Genomic DNA, 22,232 nt, shown 5'->3' on the forward strand with positions numbered 1-22,232 from the left:
AGAGTAACAGATATGACAATACGGGGCCCAAAAAAAAATGGCTTTATTGAAAAGGGAAGTCCATCAAAAAACATGCACACAGACAAAACCGTGCTTCTTATTTGACCTATTGTCGTCAATCAAAATGAAACTCAAATGACTCCAGTTGCCTTACTTGCTCATTTAAAACAAATTCAGGTGTGGAGTCATAATGAAGGCAAAGCTAGACAATCTTTGATGGCAGCGAAGGAATGCAATCTGTCGCTCTCACGCCCGTCTTAAGTGCTGGTACACCCATAGATATAAGGGAAAACAAATTGCACCCACACACGAGATTTCACTGCTGACATCAGCAGTTACTGCACCCTTAATCTTTTCATGGACTATCTTTTGTTGACAACCTCTCCCCTTTGCCTTTCATTCCTCGCCCTGATTCTCCACTGATCTCGCACGCCGTTGATGAATCACACACCTAGAAAAAAATAAATAAAAAGGAAACGATAAGATGGGCGTGCTGGCTGAGGCTTCCCTTTTTGTCGTGATTTTGGAAAGCTGACAGTCGGATGAGTCATCGGCAAGCCAGTCAAAACGGCAGAGCGTCGGGCGTATCGTGTCGAAGATACACGTGCGTCAATTGCTGAATGAAAATAAAATGGCGACTGTCACTCACTCGCCGGTCGTCTGATTTGCACGTGTGCTGTTACATGTTCGAGTTGGGCGACCGCAAAACAAAGCCGCAATCTTGGCGGCGGTTCAGATGCGCAGGTGGGCGGAGGGAACCCGACATGCATCCTTGCTACAGCTTGACACAATAAAACATCTCACCTGAGAGGACCTGTCACGGTTCAAGGTTTCACTGACATTTTTTGGCTCAGGTAACAATCGCTTCGAAGACTCACCAAACCTGCACTTCAGCATTCGGTCTTGGTGTCTCGCGACTAATTACATAAAATATCGAGATAAAAAAATAAAAATAACACAACAGGGCCTTGTGAGAGTCTCGGAAGAGGAAACAGTCAGATAAAAGCGAGCGGGAAGGAGGCCAAATTAAAAGCAGGGATGAGAACAGGGGGGGGGGGGGGGGGGGGCTCGCAAGACAAGAAGGAAGGCGAGATGTGAATTCATTGCCTTAAAAGCAGATGGGAGTCAAACGGCGTGATAACAATCAGACTACACATCCACACCGAAGGCCCATGACTCTCGCTTTCTCTCTCTCCTCTCTCAGCCAGATAAGCAGATACCGAGTGTCAAATTCCAGCCCCATCGCGCACCGACCGGCGTGACACATTGCAGATCCCCGGAGCGGACGGAGTTCTCCTTTTTGTCTCGTTTTGGACAGACGGAGATGCCGAGGGGTCGGGATGTCTCCGAGTCGGGTCGGGATGGCAAATGAACTCTCAAATGTTTCTCATTGACTGTTTGGAAGCATGATAGCCAGAAAAGAAAAGTTCCATGCGTCAGCTCACCACAAAACACTGTGGTGGCAAATGATCCGCCTCCCTTCCCTGTGTCTATGTGGCACTCGCGTTGACTCCCTCAGTCCTATTATGGACATAGCGACTGTGTTGATGTCAATGCGACGGAGGTTTGATTCACCGAGCGTCCCCGACCGTCCCAGCGATAGCAGATAAGGCCATATATAAACAGCACTTGAAAGCGCAAATGTAAATGTTTAGACGTGGCCGCGCAACGCCGGCCGGGGCTGTATCGAGATACAGGGAGAGAGAGAGAGAGAGTTCACGCCGGGAGAAGGCCGCCCGCCGTTAATCAAGTGCTGAGAAACTTGTTATCGGCCAATCTATAGTTTATAAGCGGGGATGCTGAAAAGTTTGGCGAGGTCGGAGGAGATGGATGTTGCTTTTCTGCGTGGCGCAAATCAAATGAAACGCTAATGACGTGATGCTTAAAAGAAAGGCGGCCGGCCAACCGTTAGTATATTGGCTTCAACCACCAGCAGGACTTTTGATTTGACTTTTTACACTGGGCTGAAAAATGTATCAAAAGCCCCCCAGGCGATTGGGGTTTTGCCTGGAGCGCCGATGCGCTTTTCTCCTTTTTAATCAACGGGCGATAAGCGCAATTGACTTGCTGCCTCCCCGGTCTCCATTTGCATGGGAGATCCAATCAGACATCTTACGACCCGGCGCAAATTCAAGTCCGCGGGCGTTCGCAGAGGACGAAAAGGACTTTACCTGACTTGATTTGACAGTCAGTGCGAGATCATTTGCTGGCTTGCGGGTTTTAAATCATTAAGGAGGCCGCAAAAACATTGAAGGTTCCTTCTTTTTTTTTTCTCATCCATCCCTCTGGACCAGGGTTTGCTAACTTATGCCTGGGGCTGCTTGACCATAGACAATATGCAACCCTTAGAGCAAGTCATGAGACCTTTTTTTTTGTTGTGGTTCCCGGATGAAAAGATCAGAAAATTGGGAGGAATATACTTGTCATTTTGACAGCGGTGTGGTTCAATAATCGTTCGCCCTCCAGTGAATTAGTGAATTTCTTTTTCTGTGATCATGATAATGAGGTCTAAACCCGCCTTTTTTGGGGGGGGGGGCAAGGGGAGCGCACTCCATTACGGAAACTTGAAGGAGCCACCAAAACGAGAGGCTGTTCTCCCAACAGATGTTGTACATTAGATGGAACATGTTGAAACCAAACCAACGAGAGCAGCCATTAGAAACAAAAAGGCCATTCTTGCAGCTGTTACAATACAAATTGAGTTAGTGAGCCACTTCTGTAAGAAGTTTGCGTCAAAGCGCTCGCTTTTGCCCGCCTGGTTTGACCTCATAGTCTGAGGTTTATAATCACTCGAGTAACAAGTAGCTCTATGGCTGCTTTGTTCACTTAACTGATTAAGCTAACCAGAGTTTGTTTGAGACTCAAAGTTTAAAGAAGGTGTTGTAACTTTCAAGTTTCTTACAATAGCTCTTCTTCCATGTGTCATTCCATAACGAGAGCCGAGGAGTGCGTTCAAGTGTTTCTGCATGTGTGAGACGTTGATTGTTCGCAGGTCTTGGCACCGGCGACCGCTACGCCGACGGTTACGCCAAAGTAAACCCAAAGACGCAAGGAAAACGGACACAAAGAAAACACCAGAAAAGTACGTGGGAGGAAAAAGAAAAAACGAAGTGATAATTTCAGAACAAGCCAAAAACAAGTAAGAAACACTATTGGGCAGGATAAAGCGGGCTTGGAAATACATATTCAGCAAGTGGAGGACAGTAGGGGTCGGAATTGCATCGAAACCGGAGCTAGGATATTTCAATATTGTTGCCAAGCATATCAATGCTCTCACTTGGGGCGTAATGCTACATGTATTCCGATTTGAGAAAAATCGTTATCATCTGAGGTTTAGCGAAGAAGCGATAACAGTACTGAAATCCACATCTTATGTATACGGTGACAGCAATGGCGTCGATTCCCGCATTGTGATTACTTTTTAGGTGACGAGTGAAAGTGAGCCAGGTAGCGTCTGACATCACTGCTCAGAGCGCAGTCTCTTCTTTTTTTCTCCACAAGACGTTTTTGTTTTTACAGCTTCAACTCTGGGCAGACCCGACCGCTGTGCGCGCACACAACAGACACACACACACACACACACACACGTGCACGCATAAACCCCTAAAGAGGCCTTTTTCCACATAGGGCCATATGGTGCAGACAGGCGCACGGAAACAATTCTCCAAAAACAACACACACTCTGCATTTAGAAACCTGTCATCCAGACACACACACACACAGTTAAATCTGCTGAATGAATTGCTGCCTTGTTCGGTGGTGCGCTAATGGCAAGGAACCTGCCATAGAGATTACCGCACTTGCACACTCACATTCTACATTAGGCCAATTATCCATTGGTACCAAATTTAATATTCCAATAGAGGCCTATACACAGGCCCATAAAGACAGCTGATATTTAGCTTGTTCTGGCATGATTACGTCTTTAATATAGCAGTGTAAGGTCATAAATTTAGAGAGAAAAAAAAAAGCAATCTGCAGTGAATGACTGGCTGGCTGGCTGTGGCGTGGCTCTTCAAAGGCAGATATGTGTTTCCATGCAATATTCCAAACTAGCAATCCAAACTTCCAGTAACTTCCACCACCCAACTTTGGCAGCCAGCGGACTGGAGGCGAGCAGGCAGCCGCCACATTCAACAACATGGCAACGCGTTCGGCCATTTGCAGAGCTAGACGCCCCGGATTAAGCGACTGTGTGGAATTGATTCATCGCGTCTTGAGGCAAAATGGAGTGCATTGCGAGGTTTAGAACCCAAACGACAACAGCGTGACTGCAAGCGGAGAGTTTTCGCCGACCTCGCCATTATTCTGCTACAGACAACAATGGCATGACTTTTACGTTTATTGAGAAAAAAAAAACTCAAATCATTGAAAGCTCTCCGCCAAACGTCTTCTATAATCTCAGATCACAAGGTTAGACGGTATTTTAAAAAAAAAAAAAAAGTGTCACTAATATGGCTTAAACGTTTAATTCCTTTAGGAAAACCGACAGTCTCTGTGCTGACTTTGCAATCATTTCCTCCCAGACGCGCTCGCAGCAGCAGCAGCAGCTGTATGGCTCACCGGCATATGGATTAAATAAATATAGTGTGCACGGAGCTTGTTAACACTTGCTCGCTTGGCCACGGCACGCCGTGCTCGCCAAAACGCGAACACAAAAAGACAACACGCCCTGTGGCGGCGCTCATACGAGCAGGTGAGCGGGCGTATCTGGGCTCAGCTCGAGAGCGAGTAGCGACACATAGTGTAATTGCTCGTGAGGCAAATGCAGCTCGCGGGGGGGGGGGGGGAGCAGAGTTCACGCTGAAGCGCGACTCGGGTTTGCGTGCCCGTTGGCAGTGTGGCTGCTTTCAAACCTAATCTGATTAAGTCATTTCAGACCGGCCTGGCTTGGAACAAACACGGACAAATGGAAAATAGACATTGGACCCCATGGCCTCGCGTTTGTCTGCTCACTTTTTTTCTGATGAATGGCTCTTTCGGCAGAGAGAGATCTCACCAAAATGAACTCGGCTAACACGTCTCAGTCACGTGTTTGCATTTTATACACTAAGGACTGAATAAGATAGTAATAGGCCGAGCAGTGCAGAGGTCACGTTAAAACCAAATATCCCTTTCGGCTAAAAGTCAGCAAAGATGTGATCCTCCGACATCTCTGAATGATTATCCTGTTGGGTATGTTAGACAAATAGAGTTCAAATCTTAGCAGGTTGGCGACAAATAAAAGCGAATAGAATCTTGATAGCGCAACAACAGCGAAGCACAAGGTCACGTTTTTTGGCGACTTATTTCGACACTTCACAAACATGGCCGCTGATTCGCAGAAAGTCAACGCGGTATCGTTGATTTTGCAGCTTACTCTTAATTACAGTGAATTCTTTTTGACACCCTTCCTTTATGTGAGCTCTCGTCTGATTAACACGCCCTGCCCAGCCCAAACTACGTAAGTGACGCCGAAGTCACGTTAACGCTTACTCCATCCAAGTGACACAATCAATTATGAAATCATGCGCACAATTCACAAAGGCGCATCTGTCATTTCCACGCTTTGATTGACTCTGCGTCCTTTAAACAAGTCGATCATTAGCAAACTAACAAATGACGTCTGGTGACAACGCCTTTATCCATCTTTGTCTGCATAACTTAAGAAGCCTGTGCCAGGAAAAGAATTGTTTGTAGGAGAGAAAATAAATAGTCGTCTGTGAGATTGAGCATGGAGGCAAGGGTTAATGGCTTGCCGCAGAATCATATCATGGGACTGACAAAAACGAGCCACTTTTCAGTGACTGTTGCAAAAATGCCAATGGTTGCTACACTCATACACATCAAGATGCAAAGTGCAAAAGCACATTTCCCAGGATTCATTTACGGAAAACAAAAGAGCCACAATACAATTTAGGTTCATGGGATCGTTTTTTTTACCGAGCGACTAAATCAGAGCAGGACCGAACTGTGTATTGGTGTAACTTATGTTAACTGTGATGTAATGTTGGCAAAAAAACAAACACAAAAATATTCAGTAAGAGTCAACAGACATAAGATCATGTCGCACTTACAGTGCCATTACGTCAGAATCGTGCGCGCCTTTTCAATGACAGTCCGACTTAACTTTCCGGCTCCATCGAATTGTCTCCACTTGACATTCCTTTGTTTTGTTTTTTTCGAGCACTGCACAAAAACATGTTCCAAATCCGACTCGTGCTGGCAACATCAAAGTCGTGGCAGCACCACAACACACAGGCACGCACAAGCAAACGCGCACATGTGCGCACTCGCTCGCACAAATGTGCGCACACGCAGCAATGTCGACAGTCGCAGACATACGCGCACGCAAACCACAGCTAAAAGCATCGAGCGGTTGAAAGCAACCCGCCCTGCTGAATAACATCACCGAGCAAAAGCCGCCGGACCGCATAATGAAAAACATACAAACACGCGCGCGCACACACACACACACACACTCACGTGCTTAAAAGGCCTTGCGTGTATCCCGTCCCATATGTTCAGGCTTGTCCTAATCATTTATCTAAACACACAATGACAGAAAAAGTCATCAAAATTCTTGCTGTTTTTTTATTTTTGCCTTACCTTGCTTCTGGGGCAAACCTCCAGCAGGCTTTTAAACTTTGATCACAAAACTGACATGTTTATCACTCATAATGCTTCATAGAAATAATAGCCGAGTTTATATTGGTTATGACCCCACTGTCATTACATACACGCAGATATTTACAGATTGAATCTTCTGGGAATTAAAAATGTAGGGATTTGCCAAATGATTTGAGTAATGGAGGTTTTCTTTTTCAATCATTCATCAGATTATTATGCATGGTATTGTAGGAGGATTTAAAAGTCTCACCTCTGCTGGTCATCAGGTTATAAAAACATGCCTGGGCATCGGTTCTGTTCAAGTGGCTCAGTTGGGCCGTGGAGGTTACGCTCCGATAAGTAAAAAAAAAAAAAAAGAAAAGAAAAAAAAATCCAAGCGCTCTTTTCTCAGCAGGCCCACATAACTCCACGTAGGTCCATGGCGGCCAAACTTTCAGCTCTCAACTTTTTTTTGGAGGGGGGGGGGGCTTTAGGAGGGTCTTAAACTCCACATACTGGAGCATCTGCTCGCTCTGGTCCACCGCCGCCGTTCGGTGGAGCGCGTTGTAGATCCACGGGAGAAGTTTTAAAACAGATGGCGGTCCAGTCTAAGTTCTGGTTTAGATCCTCGTCAATTTTTGGGCGGGAGACAAAACAAAGCCCTCTGAAGCTCCTGGAACAAGAAAGAAGGACAAATAAGTTTATATTTTACATCAGCATGTCTCGTCCAAATTTTTCAGGGAACAATTTTCCCTCCCTGAGCCTCCCAAATTGAGTCTCGTGCAGCGGCATAAGAAAAAAACAGTTTTGTGCCACGCTGCCAATGTAGCTGCAGTGTTGACGGATAGATCGATCGAATCTTTCCCACAAATGCGATCCAGGCGCCATTGAAATATGGCGACCTGTGACATTTGTGGTTCATCCAAATTGGTAGATGGCGCACAGGCCGCTAAATAAGGAGCATGATGGCTGACATCGCCTTTGAAATGGACAGGTGAGCCAATAGAAATGTTGACCTGTTAGTTTTGACAGTATCAGAGTGGTGGAAATCACATCCATCCAACTTTTGTGGGGACGCTCCAAAACAAGGGCAGCGGCGAGTCATTATGTGGAAACGGATCCGGGGCGGCGTTTTGGAGGAGAAACCCAAGATTGCTGGCGAGAAAAGTCAAGCGCATTATGAGTCATTACAGAAATTATGAGTCATTTTCAGACCTTCCCATCAAGAAAGTGCGCTGCGGGTGTCTTTTGGGCCGCCAAAGGAGCAGTGCAAAAGAAGACTTTGGGAATCGGCGATATCGGCCAATCGGAAACTGGCAATTCTGATCGAATTCAATCCCGTCTACTATGTGAGCTGCTGTGTGATGACATTTCGTACAAATCCAAACGCTTCCGGTTATTGATTGCTTGACCGCATAATAGCACAATTTAGCCATTAGTGACTTTTATGAAGAAGAAGAAGAAAAATTAGAAGCTCTCACAACAGGAAAAGAGGTGTACTTTCCTTCCCATGGACAAATATTTTCCCCACGGAGCCCGCCCGGCCTGGGTCTCGCGGCTCCTCATTCATTGACTCAATCACAGTTGCTCTGTTTTTCTCTTCATCCGCCTTCTCCACCGTGACTTATCTCCATCCTTTCCACTGGCGTTCCTTCTTCCATCAACTTTTCAAATCTCTTTCCATCGCTGTCTTTCCCATCAATCCGTCAGCGAGCTCCCGACAAACTTGGCCTGATTGCCGCCTGTTTTTCCAACTCGGAACACGCTCGCGCACACACGCGCATACATACAGATGTCTTCGACCGCCTCCTGCGCTCCGCAGCCGTGTGTGGTCCGGTCCGACTATAGGCCGTTACATTGTCCCAGACGGGTCGGGCCGCTAGCCGGCAGACGAGGGGGGGGGGGGGGACTTGACTTGGTGGTGGGTCGGGGGGGATGTTTGTTTTTCTGTTTCCAATTTGGTCCGGCTCGGAGGAACTCCACACTCCGCTCTGTCTCAAACACACCATTCATGACGGCCTGACGCACGCGATTGCACGGCAAAGGCCCGCTCGACCCGCACGCCCCCTTCGCTCACCTGCGTGTACAACACATCTCCAATTTCATGCAAGCACCGGTAATCTTTGAAAAGAAAAAAAACAAAAACATTACTGGCAATCAGAAGCCGGAAGAAATTAAAAAGAAAACATGTTAGGTGGATTGAAGGCTCCAAAATGTCTCTGGTAATCAGTTCAGGGTGTATCTTGCTTTTCGTCAACTGGGATAGGCAGCACGGCAGAAAATAGATAATTAGTCACGGGAAGAATTTTGTTTGGATACCTTTCAAAACAAGTCAATAAAAGACAACACGTCAGCTCGCTACCTCCACACTTTTGTTCCACATTCCTCACATGCTCCAACCTTTCAACTTTTCGTATTAAAATGGCAAGGCGGTCAGAATTGGAGTTTTATAACATTTTTAGCACCAAGCGCCATCAATTAGAGGCTGGAGTAGAATGCAGCATATTTCACATTCAATTCAAACATTCCATCGGACGCCGCAGCCCGCCCGCCCGGCCTGCTATTGAACTTAAAATAGATGGACGGACGTCGGGCTCAAAACAATAATGAATGCAATCCGATGTGTTGCTTTCAGATAGGATCACAAATAAAAATCCCGGAATCAGATTGATGAGATTTTCTTTGACGACTTGACGAGCAGACGCATCTTTGCTGAAACAAGAATAGCCAAAAGATGTCTGCTTGTGCCCGTGGCTGCCCAGGCAGCTTTCCAATTCTCGGCGGCCTGGACAAACACAGCGCGTATTCATCCGGCTGCATAAATCAACAGGTATCTCAGCATCATACTTTCAAAAATGAAATAAAACAAATTACAGGGAACTTTTTTAGCAGTAATCGTAGGCGTCATGGAAGGAACTAGTAGCGGGCATAAATCAACATGTTGATTGTTGACTCTCGCCTCATCTGTCTTGTTTTTTTTTTTTCTCTCCCCTTTTCAGAAATGATGGAAAACAAACCTCAGTCAAGCCAAAGGAACACACACAAGATGCGCCATGTGCCAAACCTGACCAGGTATACAAAACGCTTGGCAAGTTCACCCACGCACGCACGCACGCGCGCATCTGGCTAATCTCAAGCATGACATCACTAGCACGCTGGGCCGTGCAAAGAAGGAAAAGAAAGAAGGCCATGTAGCGCACATGCACCGACGCAACTTCTCGCCGCCTGTGTAAACACACAAACACGTAGACTTTTCCACTCCCGCAGAAGCGGACGTTTCCTGCAGGGGCAGAACCCCCACCCCCACCACCCTACCCTCTCCGACTGACGGGAAATGTATCTGGACAAACTTAACGTGCACACGCGCAGCGGAACGTTTGCCGAGCCACAATGTTGACTTTTATATTGGCTCGCAGGGGTGGGCGAGCAAGCGAGCCGAGTGCCGTTTCTCCACTATCGGGAAGCCGGACTGTTTTGTTTTGTTTTTCGGCGGTGTCAATTTCAGAACCGGGTGTCAGAAATTGTCTGGAGTGTTTGTCTGTCTCGATCGGTGCTCATCCGCTGAAATCGGGTCATTTGCCCAATTACCGAACCATTTTGAACGTGTTCTGCCGTCCTGTTTAATTTCATTTTGCAGAAGAACTAATCAATGACTAGGCCCAGACAAAACTATTTCTAAGCAATGTTCATTCCCTGCGTTTCCAGCGCAAGCATTTCCGCCAATCGGGCAAAAAGAGCAAAACAGGTGCAGCCCGTGCAGCTGCCATGGGATATTATCACGCGCCACCCTGACTAATTCCATTTGAGCGTCCCCGGCACTGAATTTAAGCGAGCTGGCTCTATTCAAAGGAATTTTTTGGGGAGGCAGAGTGGGCCGCAAATAACAGTAATGGATGCTTGGTCGGATGCGCTTATTAAGCAGATTACATTTGCATAATCATCTGCAGAGACTTCTAATGGCGCTCGGGTTTAGACGCGCTCTGATGCCGTTTCCTCCTGCCCGCGACGCTTCCTTGCCATGTTTTCTCCATCCGTATTCAGAAATTAAAATGGCGGAACATCAAACACTCAAATCTGCAATGCAGGAATTAGCCATTAAATAAAAAGAACAAAGAGAGGTCTGGCGCATGAATGAATATCAACTTTTCTCCAATGTTGCACTTTGTTCAGGCTTGGGAAGAGAAATACGCTAAGCCACAAGGAATTAGTTTGCAGGTCACAATGGCCTCGGTTGGTTTTGCTTGAATCTACTTAAAAGCCGCTCACCCCCGCCTTCAACGCAGTAAATATCAAATGAAGCGAAATCGTCCTCGGCAACTTTGTGTGTGTGAAAAGCCTAAAAGCCATGTTGCACCCCTCGCCGCGCCATTCCTCTTCCACACACACTCGCAAGTAAATTTAACTGTCAACCGTAAAGTTTTCAACTATAGCGAGTGAGCCTTTGCTCCCCCCCCCCTCTCCGTCTTTCCTCCTCCTTTTCCTCTCACTCTTGTTCATGCTAATGAGCTCCTGGCTGGTCCATGTGCCCCTCCGTCCTTTTCACCTCAGCCGGCCGGCCGGGATTTGTCCTTTTCCCTAATGGTTTTAATGTTTGTGTAAACAAACGTGATCCTTCCACTGCCAGCGTGGATGTCCACGATCCACTTCCTGTCTTTTACTTCTCGACACTTTCCTTCATAAAAGAAACGCTTCCTCATCCCTCCCTCTTTTCCCAAACGCTCTCCCTGAGCGTGGGCCTCGGACACCCACCGCCTCGCCTCGTCTTGCTACCACAAAGACCCCCAGATGTGTGCCCCCCTTCATTTCCATTTCAAAAAAAAAAAAAGAATGGGGGGAGCCACCTTCATCACATCCTGACACAACTACTCAAACGGCATTTTAGTTGGGAATGCACAAAAAAATGTATTCTCCACGTTCGTGCTGAGATTATCGACAGCTTAAAAAAAATGGTCACAGCCAGTTCAATAATGAAAGTGGTTCCCGCAAACAGGAAAATGAACGTCGCTCGCTATTGTTGTTAGCGTTAAGTGCGGCTAATGCTTACGTAACTGAGTGATTGGTAATTGGCCACATTAGGAGCTGTTCTTCTACGCGAGCGGAAGAAAGACGGCCCTCTGTCCTGTCACAAAGTTTCCACCGACACTGTTTTTCGACAAATTAGCTAACTTTCAGTAGGTCAACAAGAAACTTTGCTTCCCTTGAGTCATTAGGAGCCGGCATAAGTGCCGTGTTAAGTTTATAAAAAAATAAAAAATAATTGGGTGGCCACCAAAGATCAATTCATCTTTGAAATAGTTTCTTAATGGCATCGCTCTGAACGTTCTGAACTTTTCATTTCAATGCCATAGTGGAATTGAGCAGTCGAGCCAAATCGTGGATGAAGCTCGCCGTCTCAGAGGAGGACGTTTGTTCCGTCTCTCCGAGAGACTGGATCCAAAGTGTTTCTGATCGTTTGGGCTCACTAGCCTCAATAAGTGACATCAAATAAATACATTATCCAAAATCAATTGGTTATTATGCCCGTCTTTACTTATTTGTACTATTTGATGGAATTCTAACATCGCCACCAAACGAGCAATCTGGATCAGTTTCAGAATAAACTTTGGCGTCACCGTAAATGATCTCATCAAATCGACACTGGAAGATTTTCCAATTTGATATCATGCCATCTACTTTTGATGTAAAGTTAGTGGGCCACCAACTTCCACCAAAGTTCACGTTCCTTGGAGAGAAGGGCCTGAGGGCATCCGCTCCAACTTCCTTCCAACTTCTGCCTTTTTGGATTTTCTCTCAGGGTCTTAGTCAAAATGTCAAGCTGGACCAGAGGCAAGCTAAGAGGATCCGGGAAAAAAAAAAAAAAAAAAAAAAAAAAAAGTCATTTCACATCATCATAGAAGGGCCTGTTGTTCTGTAGAGAGAACATGGCTGACCTGGCCAGATTCAGAAACTACATTGAAACAGTCGCCAGATGTTTTTTTTAGCCGGACGACAACACTAATGGAGCCGACCGAACGCTTAGCAATGATTTAAAAAGCAGCTGAAAAGAATCCCCTTCCTGAGCAGGTACCGATGACGCCACCTGTAAACGTGAGAATCCCGTACAAGCGTCATGGCGGGCGGGCGGGCGGATGGATGGATGGATGGATGGATGGATGGATGGATGGATGGATGGATGGATGGATGGATGGATGGATGGATGGATGGATGGATGGATGGATGGATGGATGGATGGATGGATGGATGGATGGATGGATGGATGGATGGATGGATGGATGGATGGATGGATGGATGGATGGATGGATGGATGGATGGATGGATGGATGGATGGATGGATGGATGGATGGATGGACCACAAACAGAGACATACAAAAGAAACACACGAGCACTTGCGGGGGGAAAAAATAGCTGAGTACTTTTCCCCATCAGCCTTGTCGGATTCCAACAAAAAGAAACTTACAACTTTGATGGCATTCAAGCCACTTGCGCTTCGGTCACATTTTCCAAAGCTAATTTTCTCTGCCTCTCTGTCTGATGGCTTAATATGGGAAAGAAAACAGAGGAAATTAGCGCTGTACTCATGGGAAAGCGGCGAGCGAGTCTTGTAATGTGAACTCCTAACACCAAAGCATGAATATCTTAATTGTGCATTGATGGCTTTGAACGACGGCACGGGCTTTGACGCCTAGCCGAGGCATTTTGAGCCCGGGACGGAACGCACACTAAGAAGGAATAAAAACACGCGCTGGTGTATTACAACAGACAAGAGTCGAAAAGAAGTTTGCCAAGAAATGTGCGCCCGCTTAACAGTCAATAAAACGGCTTGCGGCTCTTTCGTCTTGACAATTGGCGACTTAGTGAAAATGGACTTAGAATCCATTTTGCGTTTTTCCCATGAACGGGACAAAGGGATCTTTCTATTTCACATTGAATTCCTAATTTGATATCATCTGTCTGAAAGTCAATAAGTCATAACTCAATTTGCTTTGTGTGTGTCAATTTGGCCAAGAATGTTATTTACGTAAATATTAAGCCATCTACAAATACGGAGATTGGTTACCGTCTGAGGAAGAGAAAAAGCCATCAGAGTGACTTTTATGGAGTAGTTCGGAAGCGTTTGTAACCCATTTGCTGTCACCTGGCACTTGTAAACGCCTACATCCACTCAGCCGCCACTTTGAACAGCTTCCTGGCTCTTCTGACAACACGATTGTTTACTCTCTGTGTGATCAAAGCAGCAACTAGAAGAAGAAGAAAAAAAAAAAAACATTCGGGACGTCCGACAAAAGGAGTTCAAAATAATAAGAATAATGCTTTCTCCGTAAATGAAGAACATGTGCAGTGTGACGTTAAAAGCCTAAAATAAACCAAAACAGCTCGGTGACAAACTCCAGAGGGCGGCTTTGGGATTGCTAGCGTTTGCTCCTATATAGCAACAGCCACCCACACAAGCTACACAAGCCATGCACTTTCTGAAAATAAGCGAGCCGAGACAAACGGGTGTTTTCCTGCATGGGCTGCACGTGCCGTGTTGAATCAAGATAAATAAAACACTCCTTTACATCAACAAAAATGTTGGATAGGTTGTCGACGGCCGTAAATATAAATTGAACATCAGCAGAAAAGGATGACAATTATTACAGTTCATTTGTTGGTTCAGCTCGACGGATTTGATGCTATGAGCCTCCCCAAAAAATAAAATAAACTGTATAATTACCCAGATAATCAAACAGAACTGTGATAAAATTGGAATAACGCATGAAGCCTCACAGGAAGTTATACAAAGCAAAAATAATTGAAGTATCTGCTTAACCGTACGATTTAAAAATAAATGAAATACAGGCCCCGAGAGGTGGCTTGGTAACTGAGAAGCAAAATACACAAAAGAAGAACCGCATAATCGTCACTAATTCAAACGTGAAACAATAGCAGAACATCGCAGTCATTCCATTTGCCTGGCGTAATAAATGGGCGGCTCGTCCTCTTCTGAGAGCCTCCAAGAAGCTTCATCACAATCAGCGGCACCAGAGACGGGTACGAGTTATTAGTGGTGGCCTTTTATTTTCACGTTTCATATTGTCACAATCCGAAAAATATTTTTGCCACAATGAAAGCCAGATCTTCTGCTACTTGACAAATAACCGATTGTGCTGACGAAGCAAGTTAAGTTCGATGCATAAAGTACCTTACTGTTAAGTTAAATCACACAAGTTAATTTTTGGTTCATATCACATTTAAGTATAAAAGTAATATAACAATTTTGGGGGGGCTTACTTAAAGATGCTATCCCTTTAAAAGAATTATTTTGGCTTTGTTCAGACTGCATTACCAATCAATTTACTCTTTTCTTTTTTGGGGGAAAAAAAAGTCTTTTTTTATTTCAAAGATGCAGTACAGAAAATCACCCAAAAATGTACATTTTACAACTGTGTACTGCCAATCATTAAAGATACTGCGCAATCCAACACACCTCCACATATGATGGATCCCTCCAAAAATGTGTATTCAACACAATAGTGCAATACGCTCGGAGCAATTTGAAATGGAGTCTCCAGCTGAAAAAGTACGCAAAGCCCCGATGGGAAGTTGCAAGCAATTTCTACATAAACGACAAACTCGTTTAAGTACAGACCTGTCAGAGGCGAATTACCTAGTGTCGTACTTCATGAGGCACTACAGGCTCGCGGTCGGCGCCATTCAGCCTCAAAAGTTGCACGGGCCAGGACTAATGTCTACTTTCGCTCCCCATCGTCCTCCCCCTGTAACGCCGAGCTGCTCGGAAGCGACCAAAAGACAAACGCGCGGCAGCCCGCAAAATCACTACAGTTGTTCCTCCGTGTCGTACAGCGCGTCAAACCATCAATAAAACGATGGCGAGATGCATTCCAAGCGCTCGCGACTTCCTCCCCTCGCTCCCCAGGCCGAGGCCCTGCCTGGCTCTTTTCTCCCACGCGACCAGGAAACTTTCTCCTCGGCCCGGTTGCACCGCAGAGGCTTCACATCTTGCAGCCATATGAGTAATCCGTGGTTGTCTCCACACACACACACACACACACACACAAACAGGCTAAAGTGGCGCGTTCGCTCCCAAACACACACACACACACATACGGGAAAGTGTTTTATAAGCAGACGTTCTATTTAAGAGGTCATCAACTGGTTTGAGGTTTAATAGTGGCTTCGAACAAGGCCGTGAGACCATATCTAGCGTCTGGAAGGAATAGGGCGATATTTGACATGATTAAATAGATACTTTCAGGGTGGTGGAATTTTACCAAGATGCTGTGAAAGGTGTGAAAAGTTCAAGCTAAAATTGCCAAAGTCTATTTAAAAAACAAAAAGGAAAGAAAAACAGTTGACTGAGCCCGGCGGAGCCCTGAGGAGCTATGAGGAAGTCTATTTGGTGGCATTTCAGAGCGCACCGATTTTTTTCTCCCTATAATCAATGAAGTTCCAATATTTTGTCAATATCCAATGAAAAGCATGTATTTTTTTCAATTTGGCGATACATCCATTTGAAGTAGCTGAGCTGCACTAACAGTATTTTTTTTTTATGCATCAAACAAGAAGTAAAGTTACGTGCACCGCAGGCTTTTGTTGTGTGACAATTATTCTGAATTCAGGTTACCTAACCAAAGGTTTTCCTCCTCTGCAAAGTTTAACACACAGTTGTGAATTGTTTCTCGCAAATAAAAAGATAAAGCGACCAAAGTAGACATTTCTGTATCTTCAGACATAATTGATCGGCGTAATTACAAAGTCTTAACGGATGCCGAAACATACTTCAAAATGTTTCACTTCCACGCAGTGACCCGTGGATGCTTATTTTCACTGGCAGATAAAAATAAACACATTACACAAAAGACTTTCCGTGGCTTTTTAGACAATGTACAAAAGAAAACCACAAAATGTGGAACGACATACTTGTTATTGGACAAAATGTCTCGCTTTTTAAGAACCTGAGTTGCTGAAATATGCTTGATAACTTTTTCTCCACCTGCACTTTTCAATTTTGAAATTCATGAAATTTTATAAACGGAACACATGGTTTATAACTTTTGTAAAACTACACAAGGTTAACTCACAAATGTGCAGCATTTGCTCTGCAGTGAAAAAACTTTTTTTGCGCTTTAAGCAAAATTAAAGATCGCAAAATGTGGATGGCTAGACATGCTTTTCATTAGACATTGTGGTTCTGCATGCATCAGTAATTAAGCTGCTGAAGCTTGAGTCAAAACTTCACATTGATGGTTATATCATAAATGCTTACTACTGCTGACCAATCACCAGAAAAAAACTTTTTTCTTCACATTTCACATCCAAACAAAAAATCTCTTTCTTTCCTCCAGGGTTACAGTGAGGGCTACAGTAAGCTTTGGAAAAACTTCTGAAGGTTATCTATGTTATACAAGTGGGCGCACATGTGCAATTCTGTTTTTCTTTTCGGGAAAAAAGGGGGTGAAACGGTGGCTGGAGAACTGTGGAAGGACTGTGTTTAAAAAAAAAAAAAAAACCTTGCTCGCAGTGTGTGCATCATTGTGCTGGCCTCGCATACTCGGCTCTCCCCACAGAGTTGTCATGCCTACCCCGGGCTCCCTTATCTCAAAGGAACATCACACTTTCTTGCCACAGGGGAGGGAGGAACGAAGAAGAAAGGGGGGGGGGGGGGGTAGGTTAGTGAAGGTGGCAGTAGTTGGGGGGGGGGGGGGGGCTGTGAGCAAAGTTGATTGCAAAAAAGGGCTTCTGGGCATCCATCATGCAAAGTTGCAATAAACATTATCAGTCCATTAGAAGTTTCACTTTCAAAGCTGATAAGAGGAAATGGAGGGGAGGGAGGGAGGGAGGAAATGGAGGGGAGGGCTGGAGGATAGAAACAATGAAAGAGGTGCAAAACAAGTGCTTTGATCCGTGCAAGCGCCGCTTCCGACACTTTGCAACACGCAAAAAAGTCATCAATGAAAGCAAAGAGCGCACTTGGAGGAGGATCAAATGCAACAAGTCGCTTGAAAGACAAGCGCAAGATAGACAACAAAAAACAAAACCTACTACTTGTGAGGCGACCGCAACCGCGTCTGTCCGACCGACCGACCGACCGCCCGCCCGCCTGCCGCCGTGTCTCGTCTGCTCTCGCTGCGGGCTCCCCGGCTCACTTTAGCGGCAGTAGCCCGAGTCGTACCCCCTCCTTCCGAACCAGAAGCCCCCTTCGCTCACGAACTTTGGATTGCTGTCCCGAGCGAAAATGTGAGCTGCCATGTGAATTCAAAGCTCTTCCTTTCCTCCTCCTCCTCCTCTTCCTCCTCCCTCCTCCTCCTCCTCTCTCTCTTTTTACTTCCCTCCCTCATCCAGCGGCTCGCCGTTAGTCACCAAGCGGCCGCCAGTTGTAGTAAAAGCGGTGATCACAGCGAGACTTGTCCCGGCTGATGCCTGATCTTTGCACTTGCAGTTTAAAGTGTGTTTCTTACCTGTTGATCCTGCAAACGAGAACATTAGCTTCTTTTGAGCTCCGTGCAAAAGATGGAGGCGAGCTCCGGAGGACTAGCCAAAGGGACGACAACAACAACAACAACAAAAGGCTGCATGTCTCTTTCTTTGTAGTTTTTTGTTGTATGATGATGGCGTGCAGGATGACTTTTTTTTTTTTTAAATCAAGAGTTTGATCGCTGCAGAACACGTCAAGTGGGTTGAGTTGGGGGCTTACATTGAGTATCCTGTTACCCGACCCAGCAAAAGAGGAGCGGTTCCCAGTTTGTTGTTGTTGTTGACGTTTTGGGTGTTATTTTTAGATCGGTGTGGCGGTGTTGTCGCTTTTGCTGTGACAGGACATCTCTGCTGTCGGAGCTGTGACGTCATCGGAGGAAGACAGAGCTGCAGCTCGCTCTATTAATATCAACAAGGAGCCGTCTGAAGACGACTCTTAAAGGGACACGCACATGCGTGTGGGACAAAGTTAGTGTTCACGCCAAATCATTGGACCATGCACCGATGACAACCCAAGTCAATCACTTCAAGGTTGCACTGAGAAAAAAAAAGTCTGTCATTCTTTTTTTCAAAAACATACGGAAGAGGATTAGGGCCAGTGAAGAAAAAAAAAAACGAGGGGTGACAGGATTCTGACTTTTTTTCTCAGAATTCTGACTTTAAAGTCGGAATTCTGACTTTAAAGTCAGAATTCTCCTGACTTTAAATTCTCAGAATTCTGACTTTATTCTCAGAATTCAAAGTCAGAATTCTGACTTTATTCTCAGAATTCTGACTTTAAAGTCAGAAAGTGGGAATTCTGACTTTAAGTGAGAAAAAAGTCAGAATCCCTGTCACCCCTCGTTTTTTCTTCTTCACTGGCCCTAATCCTCTTCCGTAAAAACACAAACCCTTGAAGTGACCCACACAATAAACTGACCAAACCTTTTGCTATGTACTCTAATTATTATTTAAAATGATTCACAATACCTTTGAGAAAGGCTTGGTCGTTACCAAAGTTACTTTTGGACAGTATTACAAGTAAAAGATAAGAGAAATGTTCAATAAATTGCAGCGGGCTAATCGCATCCCTTAAATCTCAACCTCGGGCAATGTAACTTTATAAAAGTGTACATAATTGAAGCCAAACATGGTTTGCCCTCAAACAGTGATCAGAGAGCAGGCAGCATACATATTAATAACTCTTATCTGGTATCGCTAAGCACATAACCGTGGGCCAAATGGGTCGGCGTGATGAAAATATTCATCGGTAAATGGATTTTAAGCAAAGATAAATGACTAGAAGATAAGATAACACTGTTAGAAACTGTTTGTCAATACCAGCTATTCAATCATATGAAAGTGATCTCTGAGGCAGGAGTGGCCTATCATACCAGCCTAAGCCTTTGTACTAAAAAAAAACTGCGTAGTGACATTTGGTTCTTTTTTGTGATGCCAAAATGCCAACCAAATCAACGCAAGCAAAACTTGGACAAAGTGGTTGCATAGGCACTTCACACATTTCTCTCGGCAGGATAGCGCAATAAGGCTAAGTCAATAATCATAAACTTTAATCTAACGTCCACCCAAGCGTGCCCCCGCAATTACGGACACTTGCGTTGGCTCGGTCCGCTCTGCTAATTAGCCACGGCGTCGCTCATTCCGATACGGCAAAGTCAACACTCATATACAGTAACAGTATACAGGCTGGGCCAAATTCCGCTATGCCTTTTTGAGATGAAGCTGTTTCTGTAGCTGTTACTTGAATTGCATGTTTTCATTTATAAGCTTTATTTGAATGTGATTATTCTCATGAGTTTAATTCAACCTGTGAACTTATTTGAGGAAAAAAAGTCATGAAGGTTGGGTGGGTGGCACGTAGTAAGGAAAGAGACAGGAATGGGGAACCTATGTTATGTAGACCGGCAGCAAAAAAGATGGGAATTAAACCTTTGCCAAATGACAAGAATAAGTCGTCTTCCTCCGGAAGCTTTTAACTCCGTGGGGGCGGGAGGGTGACCGATGAGATCATGGAAGGTGTTTAAATTGAGCGTGTTTGGAGCAGGGCCTTTAGCACGGCGGGGAGTCTCCGCTTTTAACGGCCTCGGCCATTAGTAGCGGCATTGGCGTTACGTAATGCCACATACTGCGAGACAATCTGATTGCAAAACAGGGCCAATGAATCAAAGATTGTATTTTATATCTGGCTTGCTGTTACAAGGCAACATAGAACATGTGGTATCAAAACAAATAATTTGGATTTTTTTTGTCTCTGCGCGGTAAACCACAGCAAAGCAAATCATTTCCCGTTTGGAGATTTTTGGGTCATTATCGCTCGGGAGGAAATACATCAATGGCATGGACCTCAGTGCTTGTCATTGTGCAAAGTCATTTTGATTTAGCTTGAGGTCGCTCGTGTGATCGGATAATAGTATGTTTGCCGCGGTGAAGCAGCATGTGGATCGTTACGCAAGATCACTTTTGAACCTTCTGTTCCAAATATACAGAACTCGTCTTTGGAGCTTTACACTTCAAACGACAACAAAATTTGACTTTTTAATGGTAATATCAGCAAATTTTGCTTATAAATAAGGGCTCATTTTTATTGTGTGTCAGGAAATAATCCAATATTTATCTCGATGAGATTGTGCTGATTTTTTATATTTTTTTTTACAGTGCACATTGTCGCCCCAGAGGAACGTGGATTTATTCACACATAATGTCTCTTGTGACAAATGCGGCAATGACGTTTCAATTTCCAAGTCATCCATCACGGGCAGACAGATCAAATTAAATACATCCCGGAGAGTATCTGAATGTTTGAAACCTCTGTAAAAAGCAAAAACACACAAAAGCGGGGGTGGAAAAGAAATCCATATTTTTCTTATTTTACGGCTATCTCTCGGCTTTTCTCACTGCTTTCTCTGCCCAGGACACTTCCAATAAAACAGAATTTATATGGCAAAGTAGCTTAAAGGGTTTAGAGGAGTTATCTCATAAAGTGAAGGGGAAGACGTGTGTGTGTGTGTGTGTGTGTGATTGTTACTGTTAAGGAAGAAAAAACTTTGATGGATCTGACTTCAAACTAAGTACTACCTTACTGCTTTGATTGACTTTTTAAGTTGATTTCATTTCATTTTTTAATTCATGGATATATCTGTTGGTTTTAAGCATCATTTGAATGACTATGTAGTCATTTTAACATCTTCATATTTTTGATAGATTTGGATTTCAATCAGCTACAATTTGTTCATTGTGAACCGAATTGATCTGAATTTAATATATAATAGTAATACGCTGCCATTGCAAATACATTGAAGTTTATGTAGTAGTTTGTTCAACTCTAATCTTTAAAACGTACTTATTTTCTTACTTATTTACTATAAGAGACCTTTTTTTTGGGGGGGGGTTGTAATTCCTGCGCATTTTTCCAGATGTGTTTGCCTTCACGGATGACTATTGGACGCGCTCAAGTTGAAGTTCTATTGTGTAAGTAATCAGTCGCGGCTCGTTTGACATCGTCCCGTCGGCCCCCGCGGCCTCATTTGGAAAAACAAACACGCTTAATCAGAGCAACATGCTTACGGCGGGCGCGTCACGGCAATTTTGTTTGAGAGCTTGAAATCGCGCGTGCGATGCGTCGTTTGTGACTGCGATTCGCTAATTAGCACGCTGGGTCGAACAGTCCGAAATCCACCGGCTTTCATGACGGCCTGATTACAGAGAAGAGGGATCACTTTGTGGGGAGAGTGAGCGACATACAGGATATGTGGGGCAATATATCAGCTTTTTTTTTTTTTCTTGGTATCACAAACACGCCTTATCTCTGCTTTTTAGATATTTACGATTTTTAATATTGAGACATTAACACATGTTAACAATTTCACATCATAAAATGAGCCATCAAACTTCCACACCCACTCCGGCGCTCACATTCTTTTCTCATGCAGGTGAGGCAAGGTGACCTCTGTCAAATATTTGCGTCTTGGAATCACATAGCTCAGGTCAAAAGTTCCCAACATGTCCATAAATCACTGTTTTGGAGACGTATAAATGGCCACCATTTCTTTGGCAAAAAAAAAAAAATTTGCACCCGCAATTGGCATCCAGCAATCAAATTTAAAACAAAAATAATGATGGTGTTTTTTAGGGCCAAGATTGTGATCACTTAATGGCATTATAAATTTCAT

At 44.6% G+C, this 22,232-nt stretch overlaps 1 protein-coding gene across 5 annotated transcripts in view; it reads right to left on the bottom strand.

Annotated features, from left to right (window-relative positions):
* Nucleotides 1–22,232, bottom strand: part of trps1 (trichorhinophalangeal syndrome I) — a 93,526-nt gene that overhangs the window by 32,306 nt on the left and 38,988 nt on the right. For 2 of the 5 annotated variants that reach the window (XM_037263199.1, XM_037263198.1), the window contains exon 10: nt 6,860–7,261. In XM_037263199.1, the coding sequence (XP_037119094.1) occupies nt 6,860–6,872 (13 nt within the window). In that variant the 5' untranslated portion in view covers nt 6,873–7,261. Of the gene's footprint in view, nt 1–6,859; nt 7,262–13,645; nt 13,827–17,631; nt 17,838–18,047; nt 18,188–22,232 lie in introns of those variants that run through there. The other 3 variants (XM_037263202.1, XM_037263203.1, XM_037263201.1) reach the window with 3 other exon arrangements.

Source organism: Syngnathus acus, chromosome 11, assembly GCF_901709675.1.
Source record: "Syngnathus acus chromosome 11, fSynAcu1.2, whole genome shotgun sequence".
NCBI classification, from domain to species: Eukaryota; Metazoa; Chordata; class Actinopteri; order Syngnathiformes; family Syngnathidae; genus Syngnathus; species Syngnathus acus.